Source organism: Magnolia sinica, chromosome 13 (assembly GCF_029962835.1).
Source record: "Magnolia sinica isolate HGM2019 chromosome 13, MsV1, whole genome shotgun sequence".
Lineage (NCBI taxonomy): Eukaryota > Viridiplantae > Streptophyta > Magnoliopsida > Magnoliales > Magnoliaceae > Magnolia > Magnolia sinica.
Genome location: NC_080585.1, coordinates 13,711,065 through 13,733,079, shown reverse-complemented (window position 1 = coordinate 13,733,079; position 22,015 = coordinate 13,711,065). Strand labels below are relative to the sequence as shown.

The 22,015-nt window shown below is 39.0% G+C and overlaps 1 protein-coding gene across 1 annotated transcript; it reads right to left on the bottom strand.

The window, feature by feature from the left end:
• Positions 1-1,056: 1,056 nt before the first annotated feature.
• On the bottom strand, positions 1,057-7,251 carry LOC131222894 (acid phosphatase 1-like). The gene is made up of 3 exons (XM_058218136.1): positions 6,852-7,251; positions 3,601-3,810; positions 1,057-1,381 (listed from the first exon to the last, which is right to left on the bottom strand). The coding sequence occupies exons 1-3, from the start codon at positions 7,247-7,249 to the stop codon at positions 1,207-1,209; spliced, it is 783 nt and encodes a 260-aa protein (XP_058074119.1). The 5' UTR covers positions 7,250-7,251; the 3' UTR covers positions 1,057-1,206.
• Positions 7,252-22,015: the final 14,764 nt, after the last annotated feature.

The window sequence follows — 22,015 nt, the reverse complement described above, 5'->3', positions numbered from 1 at the left end:
CAACTTGTAGATGGCATGGATGCCTTGAACATGGCCCCACGCGCAGCGCTAATGGATGCCGCATCATCCCGCAAAACGGTTATTACAGAATTCAAGCGGTTTGCCTTTCACGGTGCTTGTGCTTTCTAGGGGTGCACATTTAACCGGGTTATTTGACCAAACTCAAAAGGGACATGGAATTTTTAAGAATATTTAAAAAACGAGGCGGAATTTTAGTATAAGTCATAATACAGGGATTTATATGTCCAAAGCCTAAAAAATGCAAAAAAAAAAGAAAAGAAAAGAAAAAAGAAAAAAGAAAAAAGCCTCCTCAATCTACAAATTCATAAATACTCATGTCCTTCAGATATGTGATTCCCACAGGTGGATTGGGAGCTTCATAGCTAGACTCAATGGCATTGGTGTCACCAATATTGATACCCATTAGGAGATAACTATCTGTTTGTGATGATACTTTAAGCTTATGTTTTTTTTTCCTAAAACTCCTCTAATACTTTCAAGATGCTAATTAGGTTTATGAAGGTAAAATAACGAGTGATCAAACCTTGGATCACTATACACCCACACTAATCAACTAACGAACCACTGATGATACTTTAAGCCTTGATCATAACCCCAATTTTAAAACATGGGTCTCCCTTACTTTTGTTGTATTTGATGTCTTAAATCAAATCAAATTTTGCACAGATTTTTTCGCAAAACTGCAAAAGTGCGGGATTTGTTTTCGATTTCGTTTATGATTCTTTATAAAACTATACATATGGGTGTAAACGGGATTGAAATGTATTCTAAGAGATTCTGAGGCTTTTTAAAAGAGTTACAGGGCTTCTAAAAGGGTGGAGCAAGAGAGTGATTTGAGGATTGCTCAAGTTTGGTAAGTCCTTCCTCTTTGTAATTTCTGCTTTCATAATGAAGATCCGTTGCTTTGTGCCATGGTTTTTTCTCGAAAAGATTTTGCATGTTAAATCTTTGTGTTCTCTTATGTTTGCTTGGTGATCTTCGATTATTATTTTAGATCCATCTCTATGCGATTCCGCAATTCAAAACCCAACTTTTGTTTTGTAAAATAAAACAACATGCATCTCCATCCATTTGATAAGCCACTTAGATATTCTTATTTGTTACATAGAGCCAATCCTCAAAACAAAGGACATACACCATGCAGAACAGTTAAGAGGAAAGGAAGAAAGGAAAGTAAACCATAGCTCAACTGATGTAGTACATAGGGTCAGGGACCTTAAAGGTTCGCTGGCCCACATTGGTTCCAAGAATATCACTCCATTGATCTCCCATATTCCCAACAATTCTATAGCCCTTGTCTTCAAGTATCCTTCTCCTGTTAGATTTGAATACGATGGCTGCTCCCTCTTCTTCAGGCAATCTGCATATCAAATAACCCAAATCTTAATATAAAAAACAAACTCCAAAATATGGTTTACATTTTGAGAGCCTGGTTTGGTACACAAACTGTACATTAAGAGGGATACACATTCCTTTCACCTTCATTGAAAATTAAAGGACAGACAGCATGAATTCAATATAGATTTTCATGAGTAACTTGGAAACATCACTTTAAATGTGTTGGGATTCTTGTCCCCTATCTTTAGAAGGTAGGTCTGCACAAGTCAGAGGTAAGAGACATGATATATGGGCACAAGTGGAAGTGTCATATGGATCACTTAGTGGGTCTGATCATGTGAATGGTTTGGATCATTGAATACAAACCAACCATGTGAACGGTTTAGATCGCTTGGCCATTGAAAACAAGCGCACTTATATGGACAGCTGGGGTCGCTGAATAAGAGCCAATCATATGAATAATTTTGATAATTTAACCATTGAAAGTCTATTTGCATCAACAATTTGGATCACTGAATATGGGCCCATTAAATTAATGGTTTGAAAAGCATAAAGGAGGTTGTGTCATCGGAAGCCATTATTGCTGTAAAAAAAAAGAAAAAAAGAAGTGAGAACCTGTTCCTTTCAAACCATGTAAAAAAAGGCAAGAAAATTGCTTAAATGATAAATGTAAGAGATCATTTCACAGCAAGTTGAACTGGGTAAGAGATACTTTACATTTTTATCATTGATGTTTCAAAAGAACGTGCCACAGATACATTATTAGCATGGCTGGACCAAAAGAATGTCAACTGGAAGAAGAAGCAGTTTGTCAGATCTGAGTCTAATCTTATGTAGGGTATGATGTAATTGGCCCCAAGCACATCGGGTTCGAAGAAATTCATTGAAGATAGAAAAAAAAATTACCATTTAAAATGCGAACCATAAATTAGTTGTAACTTTTGATTAGTGACTCATCACCGAACGCACAATATATTAATCTCTATTTAACGATGGTTTCGGGCTCAACCGACCTGCATGCTAGGTCTCGATTTAAAGTGTGATTGTAAATTGGTTGTAACTTTTGATTGGTGAATCATCACTAAATGTACCATCTATTGATCTTTACATAATGATGGTTTTAGGGTCAATCGACCTCCAAAGGTAGGTCTCGTCCGTTTGTTTTGTGAGAAAACACACATTCAGCTCAAAATCAAGATTTTAGAATAAAAATATACTATTTTTAGTAAATCCAATTTTGGTCGTGTTTTCTTATTTTTAGAGTTTCAAATTTTCATCTTTTTTAAAGATTAATTGTAATTATCCCATAATCCTCTAGTAAGGTTAATTTAGGACTTTTTATTTTTGTCAAAACTTTCTATTTCAGATAAGTTTTATTCTAATAGAATTAAAACTTCTATTAGGGCTAGAATTTTACTATTTTTGGTAATTTTGAATCAGGATTTTATTTTTTTTATTAGTGGCGTAATCGAGAAATCATAAACATTAAATAATAAAATTTTGAACTAAGTTCTTTTTTTATTTCGTGGATTTAAGATTAACTTTATGGATTCAAGGTTTTACTTAAGGCTGATGGTGATCTTTCTTTTCACACTCTTTCCTACAGCACAAGTGCAATCCATCGGTAAAGTGTGAACCCACCCACTCTAGCAAAACTTGATGGATGATTCATAGACAAAAGATTGTACAAATAACATACAAGTAATTCAAATTGAACTAATCAAATCATCAGTCTCCCTTTACATGTATCATAAACCTAAAGTTATACTATAAACCTAAGTTCACTGGTTTGATCATGTAACTATTGGATTGGTGGATGTTTTTATTGGATGATTGAGATGAAAAAGATGCACCAATTCTATTTCAACAAGCAAGCTCTCATCGTGTCATTTTTTTTTTTGGGTCCGACGGTGAGCTCAATAGGACCAAGTGTATATTGGTTAAACAAACCATTACGTAGAGCTTCGGGCGCTACTTCATCAACCCCTCATGAATCTATACAAAACTCACTAGAGGAACAACTTCAAAGGTCCCATTCTAGAAATAAATAAATAAATCATCAATCTGATTTGGCATTGTTATTTACATGGGGTTCAACAATTTAAGCTTAGTGAAATTAAAAATCTTGCAAAATATAAATATTAAAAGAATAAAACAATTCTATCCAAAATGTAAATTGGAAAATTATGTTTAAAATTAAACTGCATTATGTTAAATAAATCAAAGTTTTAAAATTATTACCTTAGTATGACTTTCTCCCAAGTATGAAAGCCTGCATTCTTAAGATTCTTCTCAGTAATTTTTCTCTTTACTTCTCTTCTTCCAGTTAAAAATACAACCTTAATTCCCAATGAGAGTAATTTCTTATATAGCTTCAGGCTCTCAGGCAATGGAGGAGCTTTTCCGAGGTCTACCCATTCATTGGATAGGGTGGAATTGAACGGCTCTGCCCTGAAAATAATGAAATATCCCATTTGTAAGTTTCCATCAATGTGTTCAATACGGGTGGCTTATGAACTACTAAGTGAGCAAATTCATAGGTTCCAACCCACCGCTCAGTAGTAAATAGAGTGCATTTCAACACCGAGGTCATGAATTCAAGTGCCCATGTGGAGTGTGTTCTTGTGTGAGTGAGTGTGTTTCAAAAAAGGGCAAGCAGATGGATGGTTGCCATATTTCACTGTCGACAGAGATGAGGAGATCATATCTTCAGATTGTGTTGGGTTATTACTTTAACAGGCATAGAGGGCCAGTACCACTTACACCCATGTGGATAGAACAACTTCACGTGGATGAAATCCACCCTGTCAATAGGTGGACTGCCCTGTGTTTGTACTGGGTGGCCCACTCAAAACCTAGATGGGCTACAACATGGGAAACAAGTGAGATGGGAAATCACACAATTAAAATTGTCAAAATATCATGTGCGTGTGCGGGCAAGTTCACAGTTGTGTGTGTGTAGAGACTATAGAGAGAAGGTCTCGAGTCCAACCAGTTGGGCTACAAGTTACAGTCCACCCAGCTGATAACTTCCCATCTGTTAAGTGCATGTAACATTCAACTCATCCAATAGCTTGCCCAAACCAGAAGGATCAAATAGTGCAAAAATCATTCATACCCACTCATCTAATAAGTCACATTTGTATTTTTCTATTTATAAATGGCTAGACATTGTTTTCTATGGTGTAGCCCACTTGAGGAATGGACAGAGCTGATTTTTTCATAAGGGAATCCTTATTGTGGAGCCAAGCTATTGGATGGGATAAAATGTCACATGCACTTAATAGGTCAGAAGTTATCAGTTGGGTGTACGGTAACCAGTAGTTCAACCGGTTGGACTTGAGACTTGCTCATACACACATTCCATCCGGTCCACTCATCTCAGGCACGACACTCTATTGAATGGAAACGTAAAAAATCAGAAAATTCCAAAACTCATGTGAGCCACACCTTCTCAATTTTAGAACTTTCATGTATGATTTTTCAATAGAAGCAAGATTACTTTTGAAAGGCTAAGATTACTTTTTAGGTATAGTCTAGCCTTCTTTGGATGGGCTAATTAGTGCATGCACGTGCCTCACCTTTCCATGACTCGGGACATATGCTTTCGTCACGAGAGAATAAAATAATACCATGCATATGAAGCAAGTACAATGTAATTGGGTGTGTCTGTGGTATATATCTACGCTTCCATATTTGAGATTGTATGTTGCCTCGTGATCATCCAAATGGGATTTGCTAGAAATGAGGGGAGTTGCATGGCAGCTCCACCAGTGCCTTGTTTCCACTGTTGGATGGCATGACTTTCCAGATCTCACCGATTATAAGGTGGGGTAAACTAGCAATGAACCCTAAACCAAAAATGACATTGGTCTACCAGAATAATAAGCCTAGTGCACAGGTTTTTAGCACATGGCATTTCCAAAATGAGCAGTATCTGATGAATGGTCCAGATCTTTGAAATATGTGCATATTATTGGAGAACAAATTACCGGATGGGAACTGCCTATAACCATGGTTGTAAAGTCCTATGTTTGTAATCCTTTACATTGCCCTGAGTGGGATATGCAATTATTAGATGACATGTTTATACTCCAAAACATATAATTTTTCTACCTAAAAATACCAGAACTTCCCTTTTCACGGAGATTTTGCATTTATCAAGCGTACATGGTGTTCGCCTGCTACAGGCTTTCGTAGGAAGTTTGTCTGCTAGGAAGCTAGCTATGGCCACCTAACTCACTATGTTGTTTTTTTATTAATCCACCTTATGCAACTGCTGTGCTACCTCATTTTGTAATGAGATAAAAAAAAAAAATTAAAAACAAATAAATAAATAAATTGAGATGGAACCAAAACTCAAGGATTACCCACAAGAGGGAGAAGTGGGGAAAGAAATCACTACAGTTGAAACCGTCCTGAATATATTTTGATGTGGATGAATTGAAAACACAAAAATCTTAGCCTGGTTCAATACTTTTGTGGCCATACAAATGTTTCAACAATGGTTATTCAATCCCTACTGTTTCCTCTCTTGTGGCTCACTTGAATTTTTGGTCAGCCTCATTTTTTATAAGGATCCTTAAAATGAGCTGGCATAACAGATGGACAAGGTGGATTAACCATGAACATAGCGGTGGGCTTCATCTAGCTTTCCAGAGGAGGAACTTCCTACCAAAATGCATCCTGCTTTTTCATTAAGCAAAACCTTAATTATAAGCAATTAAAGTCCACGAGGAGCTCTTGCATGAACCGGTACTCTATTTAAAAAAGAAAAATAAAATAAAATCTCATCCATCATGATAAAAAATAAAGCAGCTGCATACACTGAACAATGGAAAAATATTCTCATCCGTCATGATAACAGATAAAGCGGCTACATACACTGAACAATGGTGTATGAATCTAATTAGGCTTGGATGCTCATATCATCCATCTATCTCACGGAGGGTCTTTATCTAGAGAAATGACAAGAAAACAACATTTTTATCTTCCACTCATGGTCACCTAACTGGAGCATGTACGGCGTGAAAACAATGGGCCATACCGTGCAGATCGACCGATGAAAGATTGAAATATTCTACTCATCGACCTTCATGCTGTGGCCCACCTTATGCACGGACTGGATGTTAAGATTAGAAATCATCATACAGAACGTCTATTTTGTTTTAAAAAAATATATTATTTATTTATTTTTTATTTTTTTACTTATGTGCCACTTCGATGGAGCATCTGAGCCATCAAAAAGGTCTACCATACGATAAAGATGAACTTTAGTGATAGTTGAAAAACTACTCATTAGGTGAGTCACTTGGTTTATATTAAGTCAAACCATAGGCTGGATATTAATTTCAGTGGTGTAGCACACGTTATGAATGAATGGTTTTTGTCTCAGTTGATCTATGCAATGTGGCCCACCTTTTGTACGGCTAGGATGTTATAAACAAGTGACACGTGAGAAATCTACAGTCTATAAGTCAGATGAACGTTACCCAAATCCATGCTTAGCGAAGTATGGTAGATTAGAGAGCACGGTTTCATCAACGTCGAATACCCATATGTCCTTCCCATCCCCTTTCAGCTTAAGACTAGCGGCGTAGATCGCTGCCGCGTCAGCAACTACCTTCGAGTCCTTACGGTATAGATCACCCAACATGTAGTGGCCCACGTACTTCTCGCACGATAGTGGGACAGTCGTCCAATTGCGGATATTGTTAGTCTCCACCGCTAGCCTCCAGCTTGTGCATAAGATACCATGGACATGGTGGCCCCCCGATCCGGTGAGTGGACGGAGGAGATGAATTGGGAGAGGTTTTAATGCCTCTCCCACGTGTGAAGCGTGGGAAGTTGCCAGGATGGTCGTGAGGAAGAGTAGTGCAAGGGCTTCCATGGCCACAGGTTGTGTTTTCCTTATCTCTTGAGCTCCTTATATACATCTCTCTCAAGACAAATAACCGTAGTTTTGTAGAGTAACTACGATAATGCCCCTGGTTTTTGGAGGACGCGGATTGCGTCCTACCCCCGCCCGTTTCTAGCCCCGAACGGGCAGTTCTTTGGGCGGGCCCACCGTGATGTATCTGTTTATCTAAGCTGTCCATCCCCTTTTTCAGATCATTTTAAGGCATAAACGCGAAAATAAGTTAGATCCAACGCTCAAGTGGACCACACCAACTAATAAGCTTGGTTGCATTAAATGCACCAACCATTAACGTCAGTTGCATTAAATGCAAGAGTCATCTTTGGTGTGGTCCATTTGAGAGTTGGATCTGCCTCATTTTTGTGCTAATGACTTAAAATGATATTAGAAAAGAGATGCACGGTTTGGATAAACAGATACATCAAGGTGGGCTGCCCGTTCGGGGCTAGAGACGGGCGGGGGTAGGACGCAATCCGCGTCCGTTTTGGACGCATATGAGTAAACCTGGAAAGTGTGTGAAAAAGCCGGACAAAGCATAAGGTGGACCCAACCCTAAAGAGACTCGGATTTCCCGAGACCTCGTGATAAATCCACTCCGTCCATCCATTTTTCCGGCTAATTTTAGGACATTAGCCCAAAAACGAGGTAGATCCAAAACTTCAGCGTGCTACGAAACGAGAAACAGTGTGGATTGAATGCAAAACCTTCATGAGGCCACAAATGTTTTGGATCAATCTAATATTTTAGTGTTTTCATTTCATCCCAGTTGGAATGAGCTTATGAACGGTTTGGATGGCATGCACACATCACCGTGGACCCTGAAATGTTTCAACATTAGGCATTTCCCTTCTCCTTTTTTTCCAATCGTGATCCACTTGAGTTTTGAATCTGCCTCATTTTTGGACTCTCGCAGGCAATCTGCATCCACCCTAAAGGCAGAAACCGTACATTAAATGAATCGACGGCTTAGATAAATTTGCTGACCATCCACATTCAACACAACGGTTGCTTGCTTGATTCATGGATTGGACGGCCTGATCATCTTCACGGTGGGGGGCCACCTTATACACTTTTTTTTTTTTAGGTTAGCTTGTTGGTACACACCCATGTCAGTACACACACTCCATGTTAGCCACCCCGCTAGGGATCGATACCAAGACCTCAAGTGTTGAAACGAGGCATCTCCACTCAGTCTGACAGTTGAGATATGGATCTGGGTGTGGCACCTTATACAATGCAAGGATGTTTGACACGCCTGTAGGTTCGCATGCGTGCTGCTGTAGAAGTGTGCGTTGGGCACTGGGGCCTGCAAATCTCCCGCTTTATTTCTTAAGCAGAATTTTGCTGCCATACATCATACCATATTACTTTTTTAAATTTCCTTTGTTTTTTCATACGGTGGACTGTAGCCATTGAATCGGCATCATTTTCAAATAGTACAAACCATTCATGCGATGGACCTCGCCATGTGTGTATGATGTCCGTAGAAAACTTTTAAGATTAAAAGATTATTATTAAAATAATAATAATAATAATAATAATAATAATAATAAGAAAAAAAAGAAAAAAAAAAAAAGAAGAGATAAAAGGGATAGCGCCAACTTGATGTATTCTAGGGGTTGATTAGTAATGCCGGTTTATGCATACTTTAGCTCATTTGGTGGCATGAATTTGTGGGTAAATGAAATTAGAAGTGATTAAAATTCATAATTTTTGTATTTTGAAATATCTTATTTTTTTTACTTTGATTCGAATATAATTCAAATGAAATATCTTTTTTTTTTTTGCTAGGATAATTACATTGGTATCAAAGGTGTTGTTGATGCAGTTTTCCGATAGATTTAATATGCGAGACTCCCCTGAACCTGTAGATGCAGTAAAGAGGGACAAAAGAAGCCCTGGTTAATTGTAACGCCCTGAAAATCGGGGGTCGTGCATACACTCGACTCCCGAGTTCCCGAGTGTCACTTATCATAAATTTTATTGTTTTAAGGTTAATCAAATTTAGTTGCGCAACTTGGAATTACTTGGAGCATGATCACAACCGCAACTAGTCTACTGGAACGAAAGAGATATACATATATACAGGTCCAAAAGAATGCAAAATGGTTGCACAAGGCGTTGCCCAACAAAATCACAAAAATATGTCCAAAATGAATAATGAATTGAGTCCAACACCCAGCGATCCGAATCTGTCTACTAGGCTGGTGGAGAACCATCCATCAACTGGAAGTAGGACAGCTCATCCTCCTCGTCTAAGCTCGCGTCGTCAGGCTCCTCGAACTCCTCGTCACCTGCAGTTATGGAAGAGTTTGGTTGGTGTTTTAAAACACCGTCCCAGAGTGGGAGTGAGTGATCAACTCAGTGGGTGCTATTAGACTTAAGTTGCAACAAGCATCAGTTATAATATGAATTTAATGAAAAACAATCAATCATAAACACCTAGCTAATCTTATTAATGCGCATGCATGACGGATGATATGATGCATGCCCTCACCACAACTCTCCCTCGAGTGACTCCATCTAACGATCGCGTATAACCAACACTCCCTCAGAGCGACCTCGACTGCAGAGTCGCCAACCTAGCTAGTGCGATGTAACGATAATGTTAGCCATGTTCTTAGTTAATTCCATTCATCCAGTAATTTGGAGAATCTGATACACCCTACGTATCAAATGCCCTGAACGAGTTGCGAGGCCAAGACCCCCAACGTGTGAGGCCAAGACCCCGTGATCCTAGATCCCGTTGGGTTCACCGTCCCCTACTTCAAGCACACAGGGAGTGCTGAGAGAAAGGGATCGCTCGCAGTCACTACGGGGAGGTGCGTCACCCCAGCGTAGGCCGACAGCTCGGACACAGTGTCCCATTCCACCATGCCCGGCTCACAAGACTGTGGATCAATATTCCATCCGGTATCGATGGCCTACAATGGTGGTAGGGTGTTTCAGATTCCATACATAAGTGAGCAAACATGGTTAACAAACAGGGTTGGACAGTAATTAGGCTAGACTGCACGAGTCAGGCGAGCATGTGACGGACGACATCGAGCACAAGAGGCCCATGTAGTCGAACTACTGCCGCCCACGCGCACCCGCCCAAACTCATGGGTTTAGCCTTGGGTAGCCCTACCAATGGGGCTACCGTCTCTCCTCAAGTTTCCTAACCAATCCAAGGATTTGAGAATGACTCTTAACATGCCAACCATCAAGGATATCAACTAGCATAACAGTATCATGATCACATACATCTCACCATATGATTCAAATATTCCTAACAAATAAGCTACAACATCATGATCAAGGTGCTTGTGAGTGGTGTGGATTAGGGAGGAAGTTAAGCACTTCCTACACCTCAAGAAATCAAACGCACAAGAGTAATGAATCATGCACAACATGAAGCAACACATATGAGAAGAAATCATACGAACATGAGCATGTAATAATCCTTATACTAAATCATGTGAAAGGCAAGAATCAACATCATATGAAGGAAAACAAACGAGACATACGACTTCGTGCAATTCCAAACAAACCAAGTAATTCCTAGGTGTTCTCTAGATCCTTCAACACAACATCCCTAAACAAGCAAAATCATTAAACTCATGGTATAATTGGTGCTAGGCCACGTAAGGATAATAGTCCGCACCTATGGATCGTTGAAGACTTGAAAATCGACCTAGGAGCGTGGATTTGGGGTCGATCGGCCGGAATCCCTAAAGCAAGCACTTGCATGTTAGAATCTTATGCAAAATCTCCCTCAACATGAGGGGTTCCAAAAAAAATGAGAGATTTACTTACCCAATCGGCGGAGAGGGGTTCTCCCGGTTGTAGATGATGGATTTTCTTGAGGGAGAGATAGGGTTTTGTAAGATGGGACTCCCTTGGGCCCCACTTTGATTTATGGGGCACCTTCACTCTCCTTCACTCTCCCTTCCTCTCTTCTTCCTTTCTCCTTTCTCCCTTTTCTCTCTTCTCTCTTTCCTTCCCTAGGGCAAATTCGTATGGGGAGAGGGGGTGCCCAAATGAGGCCATTTTATAGTACCAGATTTGGTGTAAATGGCCCCAATAGCTAGGCCTTTACTATACTATCCTTATGGGAGGGTCTTTCTAACCTCTAGGGTCCACTATGGGGCGTATAAGTCAATATACACCGTAGGATAGTTAGCCCTAATGATGATCTACGTATGGATATGATCGGCCCACCATTTGGATGCGCCGATCGACAGATATGATGAGAAGTCTGTTCAATGGTTGCCGATGGTCGATCGGGGCCGCGGCTATACGGATATGAGTAGAGAAATATCCTCACTCCAAGTGTGAAGTTTGGTCGTAAACCGATGGTCCAAAATCCTCAACTTTGCATAAGAGTGGATGACCCAATTCACTTAAGTTTCAGCTCCTTTCTTTGGGGTATTTGTGCTTCTCATGCACTCGTCCTTTGACTCAAGTTGAGCGGTTCTCGGCAGTACCCAGGCCCAACTCCTGCAATGGATGTCAAGCCCAGTAAGACGGACATTATTCTATAGTTTTGGGACTAGTGGCCCACCAACGAGCGGTCTAGAGCTTGTTCGAAAAATCGGGACATTTCTGGAATGAATTTGGTAATGAGATTTCTCGTGAGCAATGATTAGGGTTTGAATTAACTATGTGCATGGTGTGGCCTATTTATAACTAGTGAAAGTGAAGATTTAGTTATGATTACTCTAACCCGTTGGTTTTAGGCTAAAAGAGTAACGAGGTTCATTTGGTCTATGATCTGGGCCTTGTCTGACTCGGTTTTGGTTGGATCTTTAATTTAGTTATGATTGTCTTGATTTATTAACGATGAGTCATATGTGAGTAAATCATGGGGCTAAACTTGTTGTTCAAATGATCATGCGGATTCGTTGGCTTCCTACGGTTGATTAAACGGACTTGTGTGGTTCTTTACTGGTACCACCCCTGTATAGACTAACATTGAGTGCTAATGATCATTTAAGTGATATTATAAGTTAATTTATAAAAGAAATTTCAAGGATTTTTGGGAATCCAAAATAGTGAAATTCCAGGATGTTACATTAATGTAGGGGACTCTCCGATGCCTAAGTTAACATTAGGGTTTTTCTATGTGAACATATTTGGATGGTGGACGATACCTCTTGGGATCCGATCTTACCCCCTAGATTTCTTGAAAGATCCTCTGAGACCCTAGAAGTTTACCCAAATCTTCTAGGTCGATCTTGGGTCAAGACATAAGGTGGGTCTTAACTTTATCAATGAATCATCCCTTGCTACCTGTGAGCCAATTGAGAGCATCGTTGATCTGTGGTCATGTGGCTCCTGACCTATAGTCGATCCGTAATCGACTTATGGCAGATTTATAATCAATCCGTAATCGACTTATGGCCGATCTACAGTCGATTTGTAATCGTCTATCGGCTGAGATACAATCAATCTATAATCGACCAATTCCCGACCTATGGGCTAGGTCAGTAGTACATGGCTATTAAAAGAACTCTTTGAGTATCCTTAAAGTTGCATCATCCTCCTTAGAGGTTACGCTCTTTGGATACAAAGGCTTTGTTAGGTTCGACGCTTAATGAACCTGAGCCAAATTAGTAGATTTGGTCCATTCCATAAGTTGACTTATCAACTTGTCCGTTTTTTCCCCCAACAGAGGTCATTAAGTTACTAATTCATTGTATATATGGCATGTCGATGATATCTTAAAATAATTTAACTATTAGCTGCATCATTAAAATCACATCAATAGAATAATCTGTGTAATCCAAACATTGGATATATAAATCGATGGTTAAAAAGCATTAATGAGTCGCTCGTTTGTGATTCTTATGCTTATAGCTCGTCCAAGGCTTGAAATTGTCTCTTTTTTTTTTTAATTGTTAAAGTATATATTTTAATAGACTTATTATAATCATTTTATCTAATATTATATGTAAACTAATTTATGATATTAAAGTTGATTTAGTAATCAAATTCAAATTCTTATGTATAAATGTACTATAGAATTTCGATATATTTTTATTTTAAAATTCAATGCATTTTAGTTATAGGCTGCAAAACATAATTAAGTCTTGAAATCAAATGTAATTGTGATTTGGATTCTAATACATTCCCACTACAGGCTCCCAAATAAGTTCTTAAAAGGAAATATAACTACATAATTAGAGAGTTGGTATCTCCCATTTATGATGTGGTTCATCGTATAAATAGTTAATTTGAATCATTGTAAAATGGCTAATGATCAAACATCTCTTGCACGAATGCATTATATGCACTAAGGAATTATTTGAAAATTGCATGTGGCATGCAAATAACTCAAGTTATCTAAACCATGGTTCCTAATTTAAATACACCATGAACCAAATAGCCAAAATAAAGTTTATAACATTGGAAGTCAATATATACCGTTATGTGTCTATATAGGGGTGGATAATTGGACCCGCAGCTATATGGTTGAATACATTAAAAAAAAATGATTGGTGGAGTAGAAAATTGGTCACTATAGATTCTTTATAGCCGTGGATTTTTATTTCCACCTCTAATATCTGACTACTATATATTTTATAAATCGATACCAACACTCGAGGCCTTGGTATCGATCCCTAGTGGGGGGTGGCCAACACGGAGTGTGTGTACTGACATGGGTGTGTACTAACAAGCTAACCCCCCCCCCCCAAAAAAAAAAAAAAAACTGATTTTAATGACCGAAAATAAAACTATTGTAAACGTTTAGGTGATAAGCTCTTTTAACTTAAATGTGCCACATTTTCCAGCTGGCCCAACTTACTTTAGGACCGAGCCAATTGACATCGGGTTAGAGGTATAATCTTAAATCAGTAATAAGCCTTTGCAAACCGGCTTGGCTCACCGGCGACACTACCCTACGGTGCGATACAAACCTGTTTCCATGATTTCAACCATCGGTTGAAATGCGGGCTCACCACACCCTTTGCCAGCCCTGCATCTACACTTTGTTATAAAAGAAAGTGGCACGAGGGTTAGTTCTAAATTTTTTAAAAAATAAAATTAAAATTTTAAAAAATAAAATAAAAGTAAAAATAAAAATAAAAATTAAAGTTGAGAATTATAAAAACGAAACACCGAAAGTGCCTGGCTAGAGAAATAAAATAACCAGCACGTGGAAATGGAGATGTCCCTGTATTTGATGGGGCCAGTGAGGAAAAGGAGGTGGAAAGGATGTTCGCTCGAAGAATATCGAAGAGGATCTTTTGACCACAAGTTCCCATATGCTACATGTTCAGGGAAACGGATTGGCTACGCCCCTGCCACCTGCCCGGTGGCTGATCGTCGGTGCTCAGTCGGCCTCACTATGATGTATGTGTTTCATCCATTCTATTCATCCATTTTTACTAATCATTTTAGGGCTTGATCTCAAAAATGAGAGGGACATAATTATAAGGTGGATCACACCATAGGAAAACAATAGTGATTGGATATCCACCATTAAAATCCTCCTAAGGCCTACTTTACTGTTTATTTGACGTCTAATCTGTTGATTAGGTCATTAAAATCCTCCTAAGGCCCACATTACTGTTTATTTGACATCCAATCTGTTGATTAGGTCATACAATCCCAGATGAAGCGAAAAAACAAAGATCAACTTGATCCAAAACTTTTATGGCCCCCAAATGGTTTTTAATGGTCAATGCTCATTCAACACTGTTTCATGTAATGTGGTCCACTTGAAATTGGGATATACTTCATTTTTGGTCTCATACTATAAAATGATCTGGAAAAATAGATGGACGGCATGGATGAAACACATACATTATGGTGAGGCCCACAGAGCACCGACTACCAGCCATTGGCTGGTGGCAGGGGGAGTAGCCAATTCGTATCCCATGTGTGCATAGCCATTCATCAGGCGGGCCCAATGTGGACGGAAGTGGATTGCGACAAGAGCTCCTATGGGGCCCTTGATGTATCTGCTTATTCATGCCGTCCATCCATTTTCTCGTATCATTTTAAGTTATGTGACCAAAAATGAGGCAGATCTAACGCTCATGCGGACCACCCCAAATAGTGAGCTAGGTTTTTATTAAATGCAAGAGTCATCTCTAGTGTGATCCACTTGAGCGTTGGATCTGACTCATTATTGGTCCCATACATTAGAATGATATTAGAAAATGGACGGGTAGCGTGGATAAACAGACACATCACGGTGGGCCCCATAGGAGCTCTGATCGTACGGCTTACTGTCCAACCGTGGTTGGGATGCAATCCAGCGATTAAGCAGATCGAACGTATGTGAGAAAGATGGATGGTTTTTTTTAAAAAAAACGACCGTTGGCATATAGTTAATAAAATATTGTGGCAGTCTGATGTGTAGACCAACTCTACGATATGTCTGGGATGGTCACGGCTAGATCAACGGTCCAGATCGCACACATCTGCTTCTCGGATGGCTCTTCACATAAATTCCTAAGCAGGTCTCGAGGATATCGGGTTCGTTAATCTAAGAATAGGTGTCCCTGACTGACACAGACAGTTATTTGGTCCGTAAAGCACGCGGCACTCATGTGCAAGATCTGAGCCGTTCATTAGCACTAGTCCAAGTCACCCATAGGCCATATGGGATGATCAAAATCGAGAGCGTGCAAAACGGACACGAAAACCATTTTTATTCACTGCGCATCAAAGGCTTCGATTTAAGGAGCCATACCTGTAAGGCTGTAACTTGAACCAGGTCATATTTTCATTTGGTGGGCCACACGCTCAACTTGAATAAGGCTATTTTTATTAATGGCCAAGGAAGCAGCACACCCGACAACGATGATTTCGGGTCCATGAGTAATCCGTGGCAAAACCCCATCGATCCATCCAGCGGTCATTGGTAGCCATTAGCGGGCCTACCGGGGTCATTAGCGAACGTGGAAATCTTTAATACTCTTTATTTATGGTGTTCATGATACGCTGGCACAAATAAATTATTTTTAAATCGATTTGGTGGGATATAAACAAATAATTTAAATGAAGTGTCTGGATTGTGGGATAAGGATTAGGTGGAATGAAAACAAATGTGAATGAATTAATATAAATTGATCATGTGGAGTACAAACAAATGTCGAGATTAGGATAGTTCGAACGATCTGATTTTGGGAATTTGACACGTGGACAGTAGGTCCCACAATTTAGTCGGTTTAATATAAGCTAATAAAAGGCACGTGTGCAGTGTATGAGTACGTGCGAGTGTCATAAGTAGCCGGAGTGTCAAATAACTCTGTGTGGCCGTGCTTTTGCTTTTCAAGGAGACCTTGTTCCCATTAGGACCCGGGTTCGGTAGGTGGGTCCCTGACTGTGGGACCCACCTCGATGTATCTGTCTTATATCATATCCATGCCGTCAATACGTTTTGCCTGATCAGTTTAGAAATGAGAGCAAAAATGCAGGAGATCCAAGCCTTGGGTGGACTACACGAAAGGATACCGTATTGATTGAATGCTCGCGATTAAAAACTTCTTCAGTGCCAATGGAATGTTTATTTTCCATCCTTCCCGTTGATAAGGTCACACAGATCCAGATGAAGGGTTCAAAAAAAATATAAGCTTAATCCTGAACTTTTGTGGCCCACATAAATTTTTGATGGTCGATCTCCATCGTTTCCTGTTTTGTTGTGCATCTGAGATTGGAATATGCTGGGTTTCTGGTCTCATGCAATAAAATCATTTTGCTTAATGTATGGACCGTGTAGATATAATACACGTACGTACATCAAGGTGGTCCCCATAGTCAGGGATCCACTAACCCCAGTGGATCCGGATCTACCCACCCTGTTCTCATAAGTGAGGTTATTAATTAAAGTTGGCGTCGTAATTAAATAAGTCGGTGACATCACTTAAATGCTACTTTACCGGTCGTCCCTGGTATGGCCATGGCCTTGGACTTTTTAAAATAGAGTAGGGGCCCACTAAATCATACCCCAGTTGATTTTGTCTGTTTACTTTAATTGGACATCCATAAACTCACAATATGAACATTATCAAAAAAAAAATAAAAAAATGAAGTTTTTGTGGCCCACAAATGCACGAGCGTTGTGTGTTAATTCCAGACTATTTCCACCAATGTGATCCATCCTCGATAACTTCAGCCCTCAAACTTTGTCCAATAAGCCTGAAATTAAAATCCCATTCTTGTTGGTGACTTAGATTTGTTTCCAAACAATCTAGTGAGTCCTACATAGGATCTCACGAGGTTTCACCTTACAACACAAGGCCATTCAGTCCTTTAAAAAAAATAAAAATAAATAAATAAATTTCTTTTTCCTTCTCTCAAACAAAGAAGAGCGGACCACAACAAAGAGGCAAATCACCCTAGTCAATTCAATGGGCCCCATTGTGAGATTGGTTAAAAAAAGGTTGGGCCCCTGCCGCAAGATACTATTGGGCCTTCTTCGACATCTATTTTTTATTTTATTAATATTTTTTAAAAATTTTAATTATTTTTTCAAATGTAAGAGAACCACGCAAAGAGTCAAAGCGTCTTCAACGGGTAGTAGTTGTACAACTGAATTCTACACTATCCGAGTAATAACTTAGACCTTTAACACATGACAATCATAACCCAAGCCCTTAACACATGATAACCTAAACTCTTAGCACATGACAACCATGATTCAAACCCTTAACACATTATATCCTAGACCCTTAACATATGACAATTAAGACTCTTAACACATGACAACCTAAATTAAAATTCTTAATACATGAGAATCTAGACCCTTAACACAAACAACTTAGACTCTTAATACATGACAACCACTTTAACCAAGGTAATAAATTACAAAATTCAAATTTTATTACCTTCATTATCTTCCACATGACAACCATAATCATTCTTATCTACCTAAAATCCTTTCTGACAATCACTTCTCTCCCACGACAATAACAATCATAGTCATTCCTCTATATCCACAGCAAAAAGTGACTTTCATAAGAAAATGCAATTCTATAATAAAATAAAATAAAAAATTCATTTAAAATATCTTTCACGTTTTAATTGTCTCTTGATGTAGAACGTGTCACAGATACGTTCCCAGCATGGTTGAGCCAAAAGAAGATGGACCGTGAATTGACCATAACTTTTGATCCGGGTATTGTTATGGGGTGTACAACCTATCAATCTTTACTGAAACGGGCCATCCGAGGTGAACTGACCCACAAAGTGGGTCGCATCTGTCCGTTTCGTCAGAAAACGTGCGCTTTTAGCTCAAAAACGAATTTTTAGAAAAATTTTACTATTTTTAGTAATTCCGATTTTTTTAATATTTTTAGAATTTTAGATTTTCTTTCATTTTAGAAATAATTTTTAGTTATACTAGAACTCTTCTAGAGAAAGTTTATTTGCAATTTTTATTTTTAGAAATTAGGCCTTAGAAGAGTTTTATTAGAATTTGGATTTTTATTAGAGTTAGAGTTTTGCTATTTTTGGTAATTACGAATTTTAGTTTTTTTTTTCTATATTAATGGTGTAATGAGATACATTAAACAATTATCAATGATCAATTAATCAATTTCGAATTTATTAGAATTTATTTCTATTTTCTGCTTTCTTTCCTCGTGGATTCGAGAAGTCTCTATGAGGGGTCCAGAGAAGCTCTGTGGATTCGGAGTAGTTATCATCATCACATCCATCCCTGCGTCACCTCTATATGTAAGAAATGTGTTTGTCGGAATAAAAATAATATTTTTTTAAGGCTTTAGAAATTATTTGCGATGACAGTGAACATACGCCAGAAAATACCGTCAAAAGGTTGGTGGTGGGTCCTTAAAAAACATGTTCAAAAAGGAAGAAAAAATTCCAAGAAAACAACAAACAAAGAAAAAAAGTTTCACATGGCCACCAAGTCCTAAATAAGAGTAGTTTTTATTTGCTAATTCTTCAAAAAGTAATTAAAAGGCAAATTAAAGAATATATCTGATAAGTAAAAAATTTTTAACTTTTGACAATACTGCGAAGCTATTACAGTTAGGTTTGAAAGTTGGGTGGGTTGAACCCGACCGACCCGTGACCGACTTGACATTGGGTTGGGCTTGGGCAAGATGTATCGAGTCTAATTTCGGGCTTGGGCTATATGAACACCAACCCGGTAAATCTTGGGTTGGGCTCGGGTTGAGGTCTTGGGTTGCCCAACCCAACCTTAACCTGATCAATATATAAGTTACTTATAAATTATAATTGAGCGTGGATCGTATGTGTTAAAGACACAGGAAATTCTAGTGTTGTTAGGTCTCATTGGTCCACATCATTTTCGATGACTCAAGCTAACTAGAAATGTTGGATTTCTCTCTCCCAAATAGATTGTATGCTACCCAACACGACTTTTAAATAGTAGTTGTCCTGTATTTTAAAATCATTAGTATAAAACATAAAATCCTAAATATAAAAAATTAGATGTGTATTAAAATATAATAAACTAATACAATTATTAAAATATTAGTATGTATCCACCTGACCAACCCAACTGAACCCGCTTGGGTTGGGATTGGGTTGAGAATTCCCAACCCGAGGTTGGGTTGGGTTAGGATTGAGGTACAAAACCTTGGATTGGGCTAGGGTTGACCACCAACCCGGCTCGACCAGTCCGACTTTCACCCCTGGTTACAGTGAAAAAATCCATATCTTAGACCACTCCTGAAAGAATATTTGTGCCTTCCTTATAATGCTTCTTTTACCTTCACGAGGCTGACATGACGGTAATTGATTATAACAGTCCAAGTGAAGGGCCCCACACCTTCGAGTAAGATACGATGATCAAGAGATAATAGATATTTTCTTGGTACACTGGCAACTATGATGGCCAATATCCAGACAGAGGGTACTGAGAAATTATTAATTTGGCATCAACCGGAAACGGATGGGCTACTCGCCTACTCCCCCTGCCACTTCCCCTGGTGGCTGATGATCAGTGCTCTATGGGCCCCACCATGATGTATGTGTTTCATCCATGCTGTTCATCCATATTTACGTATCATTTTATGGCTTGATACCAAAAATGAGAGGAATATAAATCTCAAGTGGACCACACCACAGAAAAATAATAGTGATTGGATATCCACCATTAAAATTCTTCTCAGGCCCACTGTAATGTTTATTTGACATCCAATCTGTTGATTAGTTCATACAAACCTAGATGAAGGGAAAAAACAAAGATCAGCTTGATCCAAAACTTTTATGGCCCCTAAAAAATTTTTAATGATCAACGTTCATTCAACACTGTTTCCTGTAATGTGGTCCATTTGAAATGGGATATAGCTCATTTTTTGTTTCATGCACTAAAATGATCTAGAAAAATAGATGGGCGGCATGGATGAAACACATACATTATGGTGAGGCCCACAAAGTACCGACCACCACCATTGGCTGGTGGCAGGGGAGTAGCCAAGCCGTTTCCGAAAAAACCTATCTCACGGTCAATAGCAATCACTGGTATAGATGTATGCCATGTGTATCATTTCTAAGTGCTTGAGTATCAAGAGTCATGCAAAGCCGTCGAAACAAATAACTCCCCGATAAGCAAACGTAGAAGACGATCGTAACCTTTGGATCATTGGACCCGTAGATTTTGAAAAAGAAAATCTCATGTGGGGGTGATGGGAAAGGATATCTCGACGTGATTTTCCGCGTGGCTCATGATATTGGTGGTTGTGCATGAGTACAGGACAAGGCCTAAAAGTTTCCACTTGAAATCACGACCTAAGAGGACTTGGATTGGGTATGGGTAGTGACCCCCACTACTCCCTTCGGTCCACGTTGGTGCTGGCAATGCTCTATAGGTCTGCCATGATGTTGTATATGTTTTATCCACTCCATCCATTCAATTTGCCAGCTTATTTTAGACATGAGCCCAAAATTAAGGCAGATTCAAATATTAGTTGGACCACATTTGCCCTTCTTCCATGTCTTTGTGAGCTGATTAATAGGTTGAATTGCATATAAACATTATTGTAGGCGTTGGGAAGTTTTCTATGGTGGGTGTTCAATCACTAATGTTTCTTGTGGTGTGGTCCACCTAAGATTTAGATCTGCCTTAATTTTCTCATGCCCTCAAATGAGCTAGTAAAATGGATGTAGCATGGAAAAAACATATACATTATGGTGGATCTCGTATAACTTTTCTTACCAGCCCCGAGAGTGGGGTACAGAGGGCCCAACTGAATCTCAGTCTTTGACTGACCCATAAATACTTTTATGATCGGTGCTTTGAAAAGTTCCTTGAGCTCACTATGACCCATGTGTTTTATCCACCCCTCGTTCATTTTCCCAACTCATTTTAAAGCATGAACCCACAATGAGGTCAAACTAAATCTCAAGTGGACCACATCATAGGAAACAATGGTGATTAAACGCCCACCATATATTAGAAACTTCTTTTGGGGCCTCAAAAGTTTTGGATCAAGCATATATTTGTGTTTTCTTTTCATCTAACTCTATGTAATCTAATCAATAGGTTCAATGAAAGTAAACTTTTTAGCGGCCGGTAGAAGCTTTTAATGCATTCAATCACTATTATTTCCTATGGTGCAGTCCACCCAAGATTTGGATTGTCTCATTTTTGGGATCATGCCCTAACGAAGATAAAGTACATAGACTATGGTAAGGCCTACAGAGCTTTTCTAGAACTGGCCAAATCTGCGTCGTACAACCCAAGCTGGGTTATTAATTATTTCTTTGCAGATGAAAAAGGATCTAACCGTTGCTTGCCCTTGGCCACGAGCC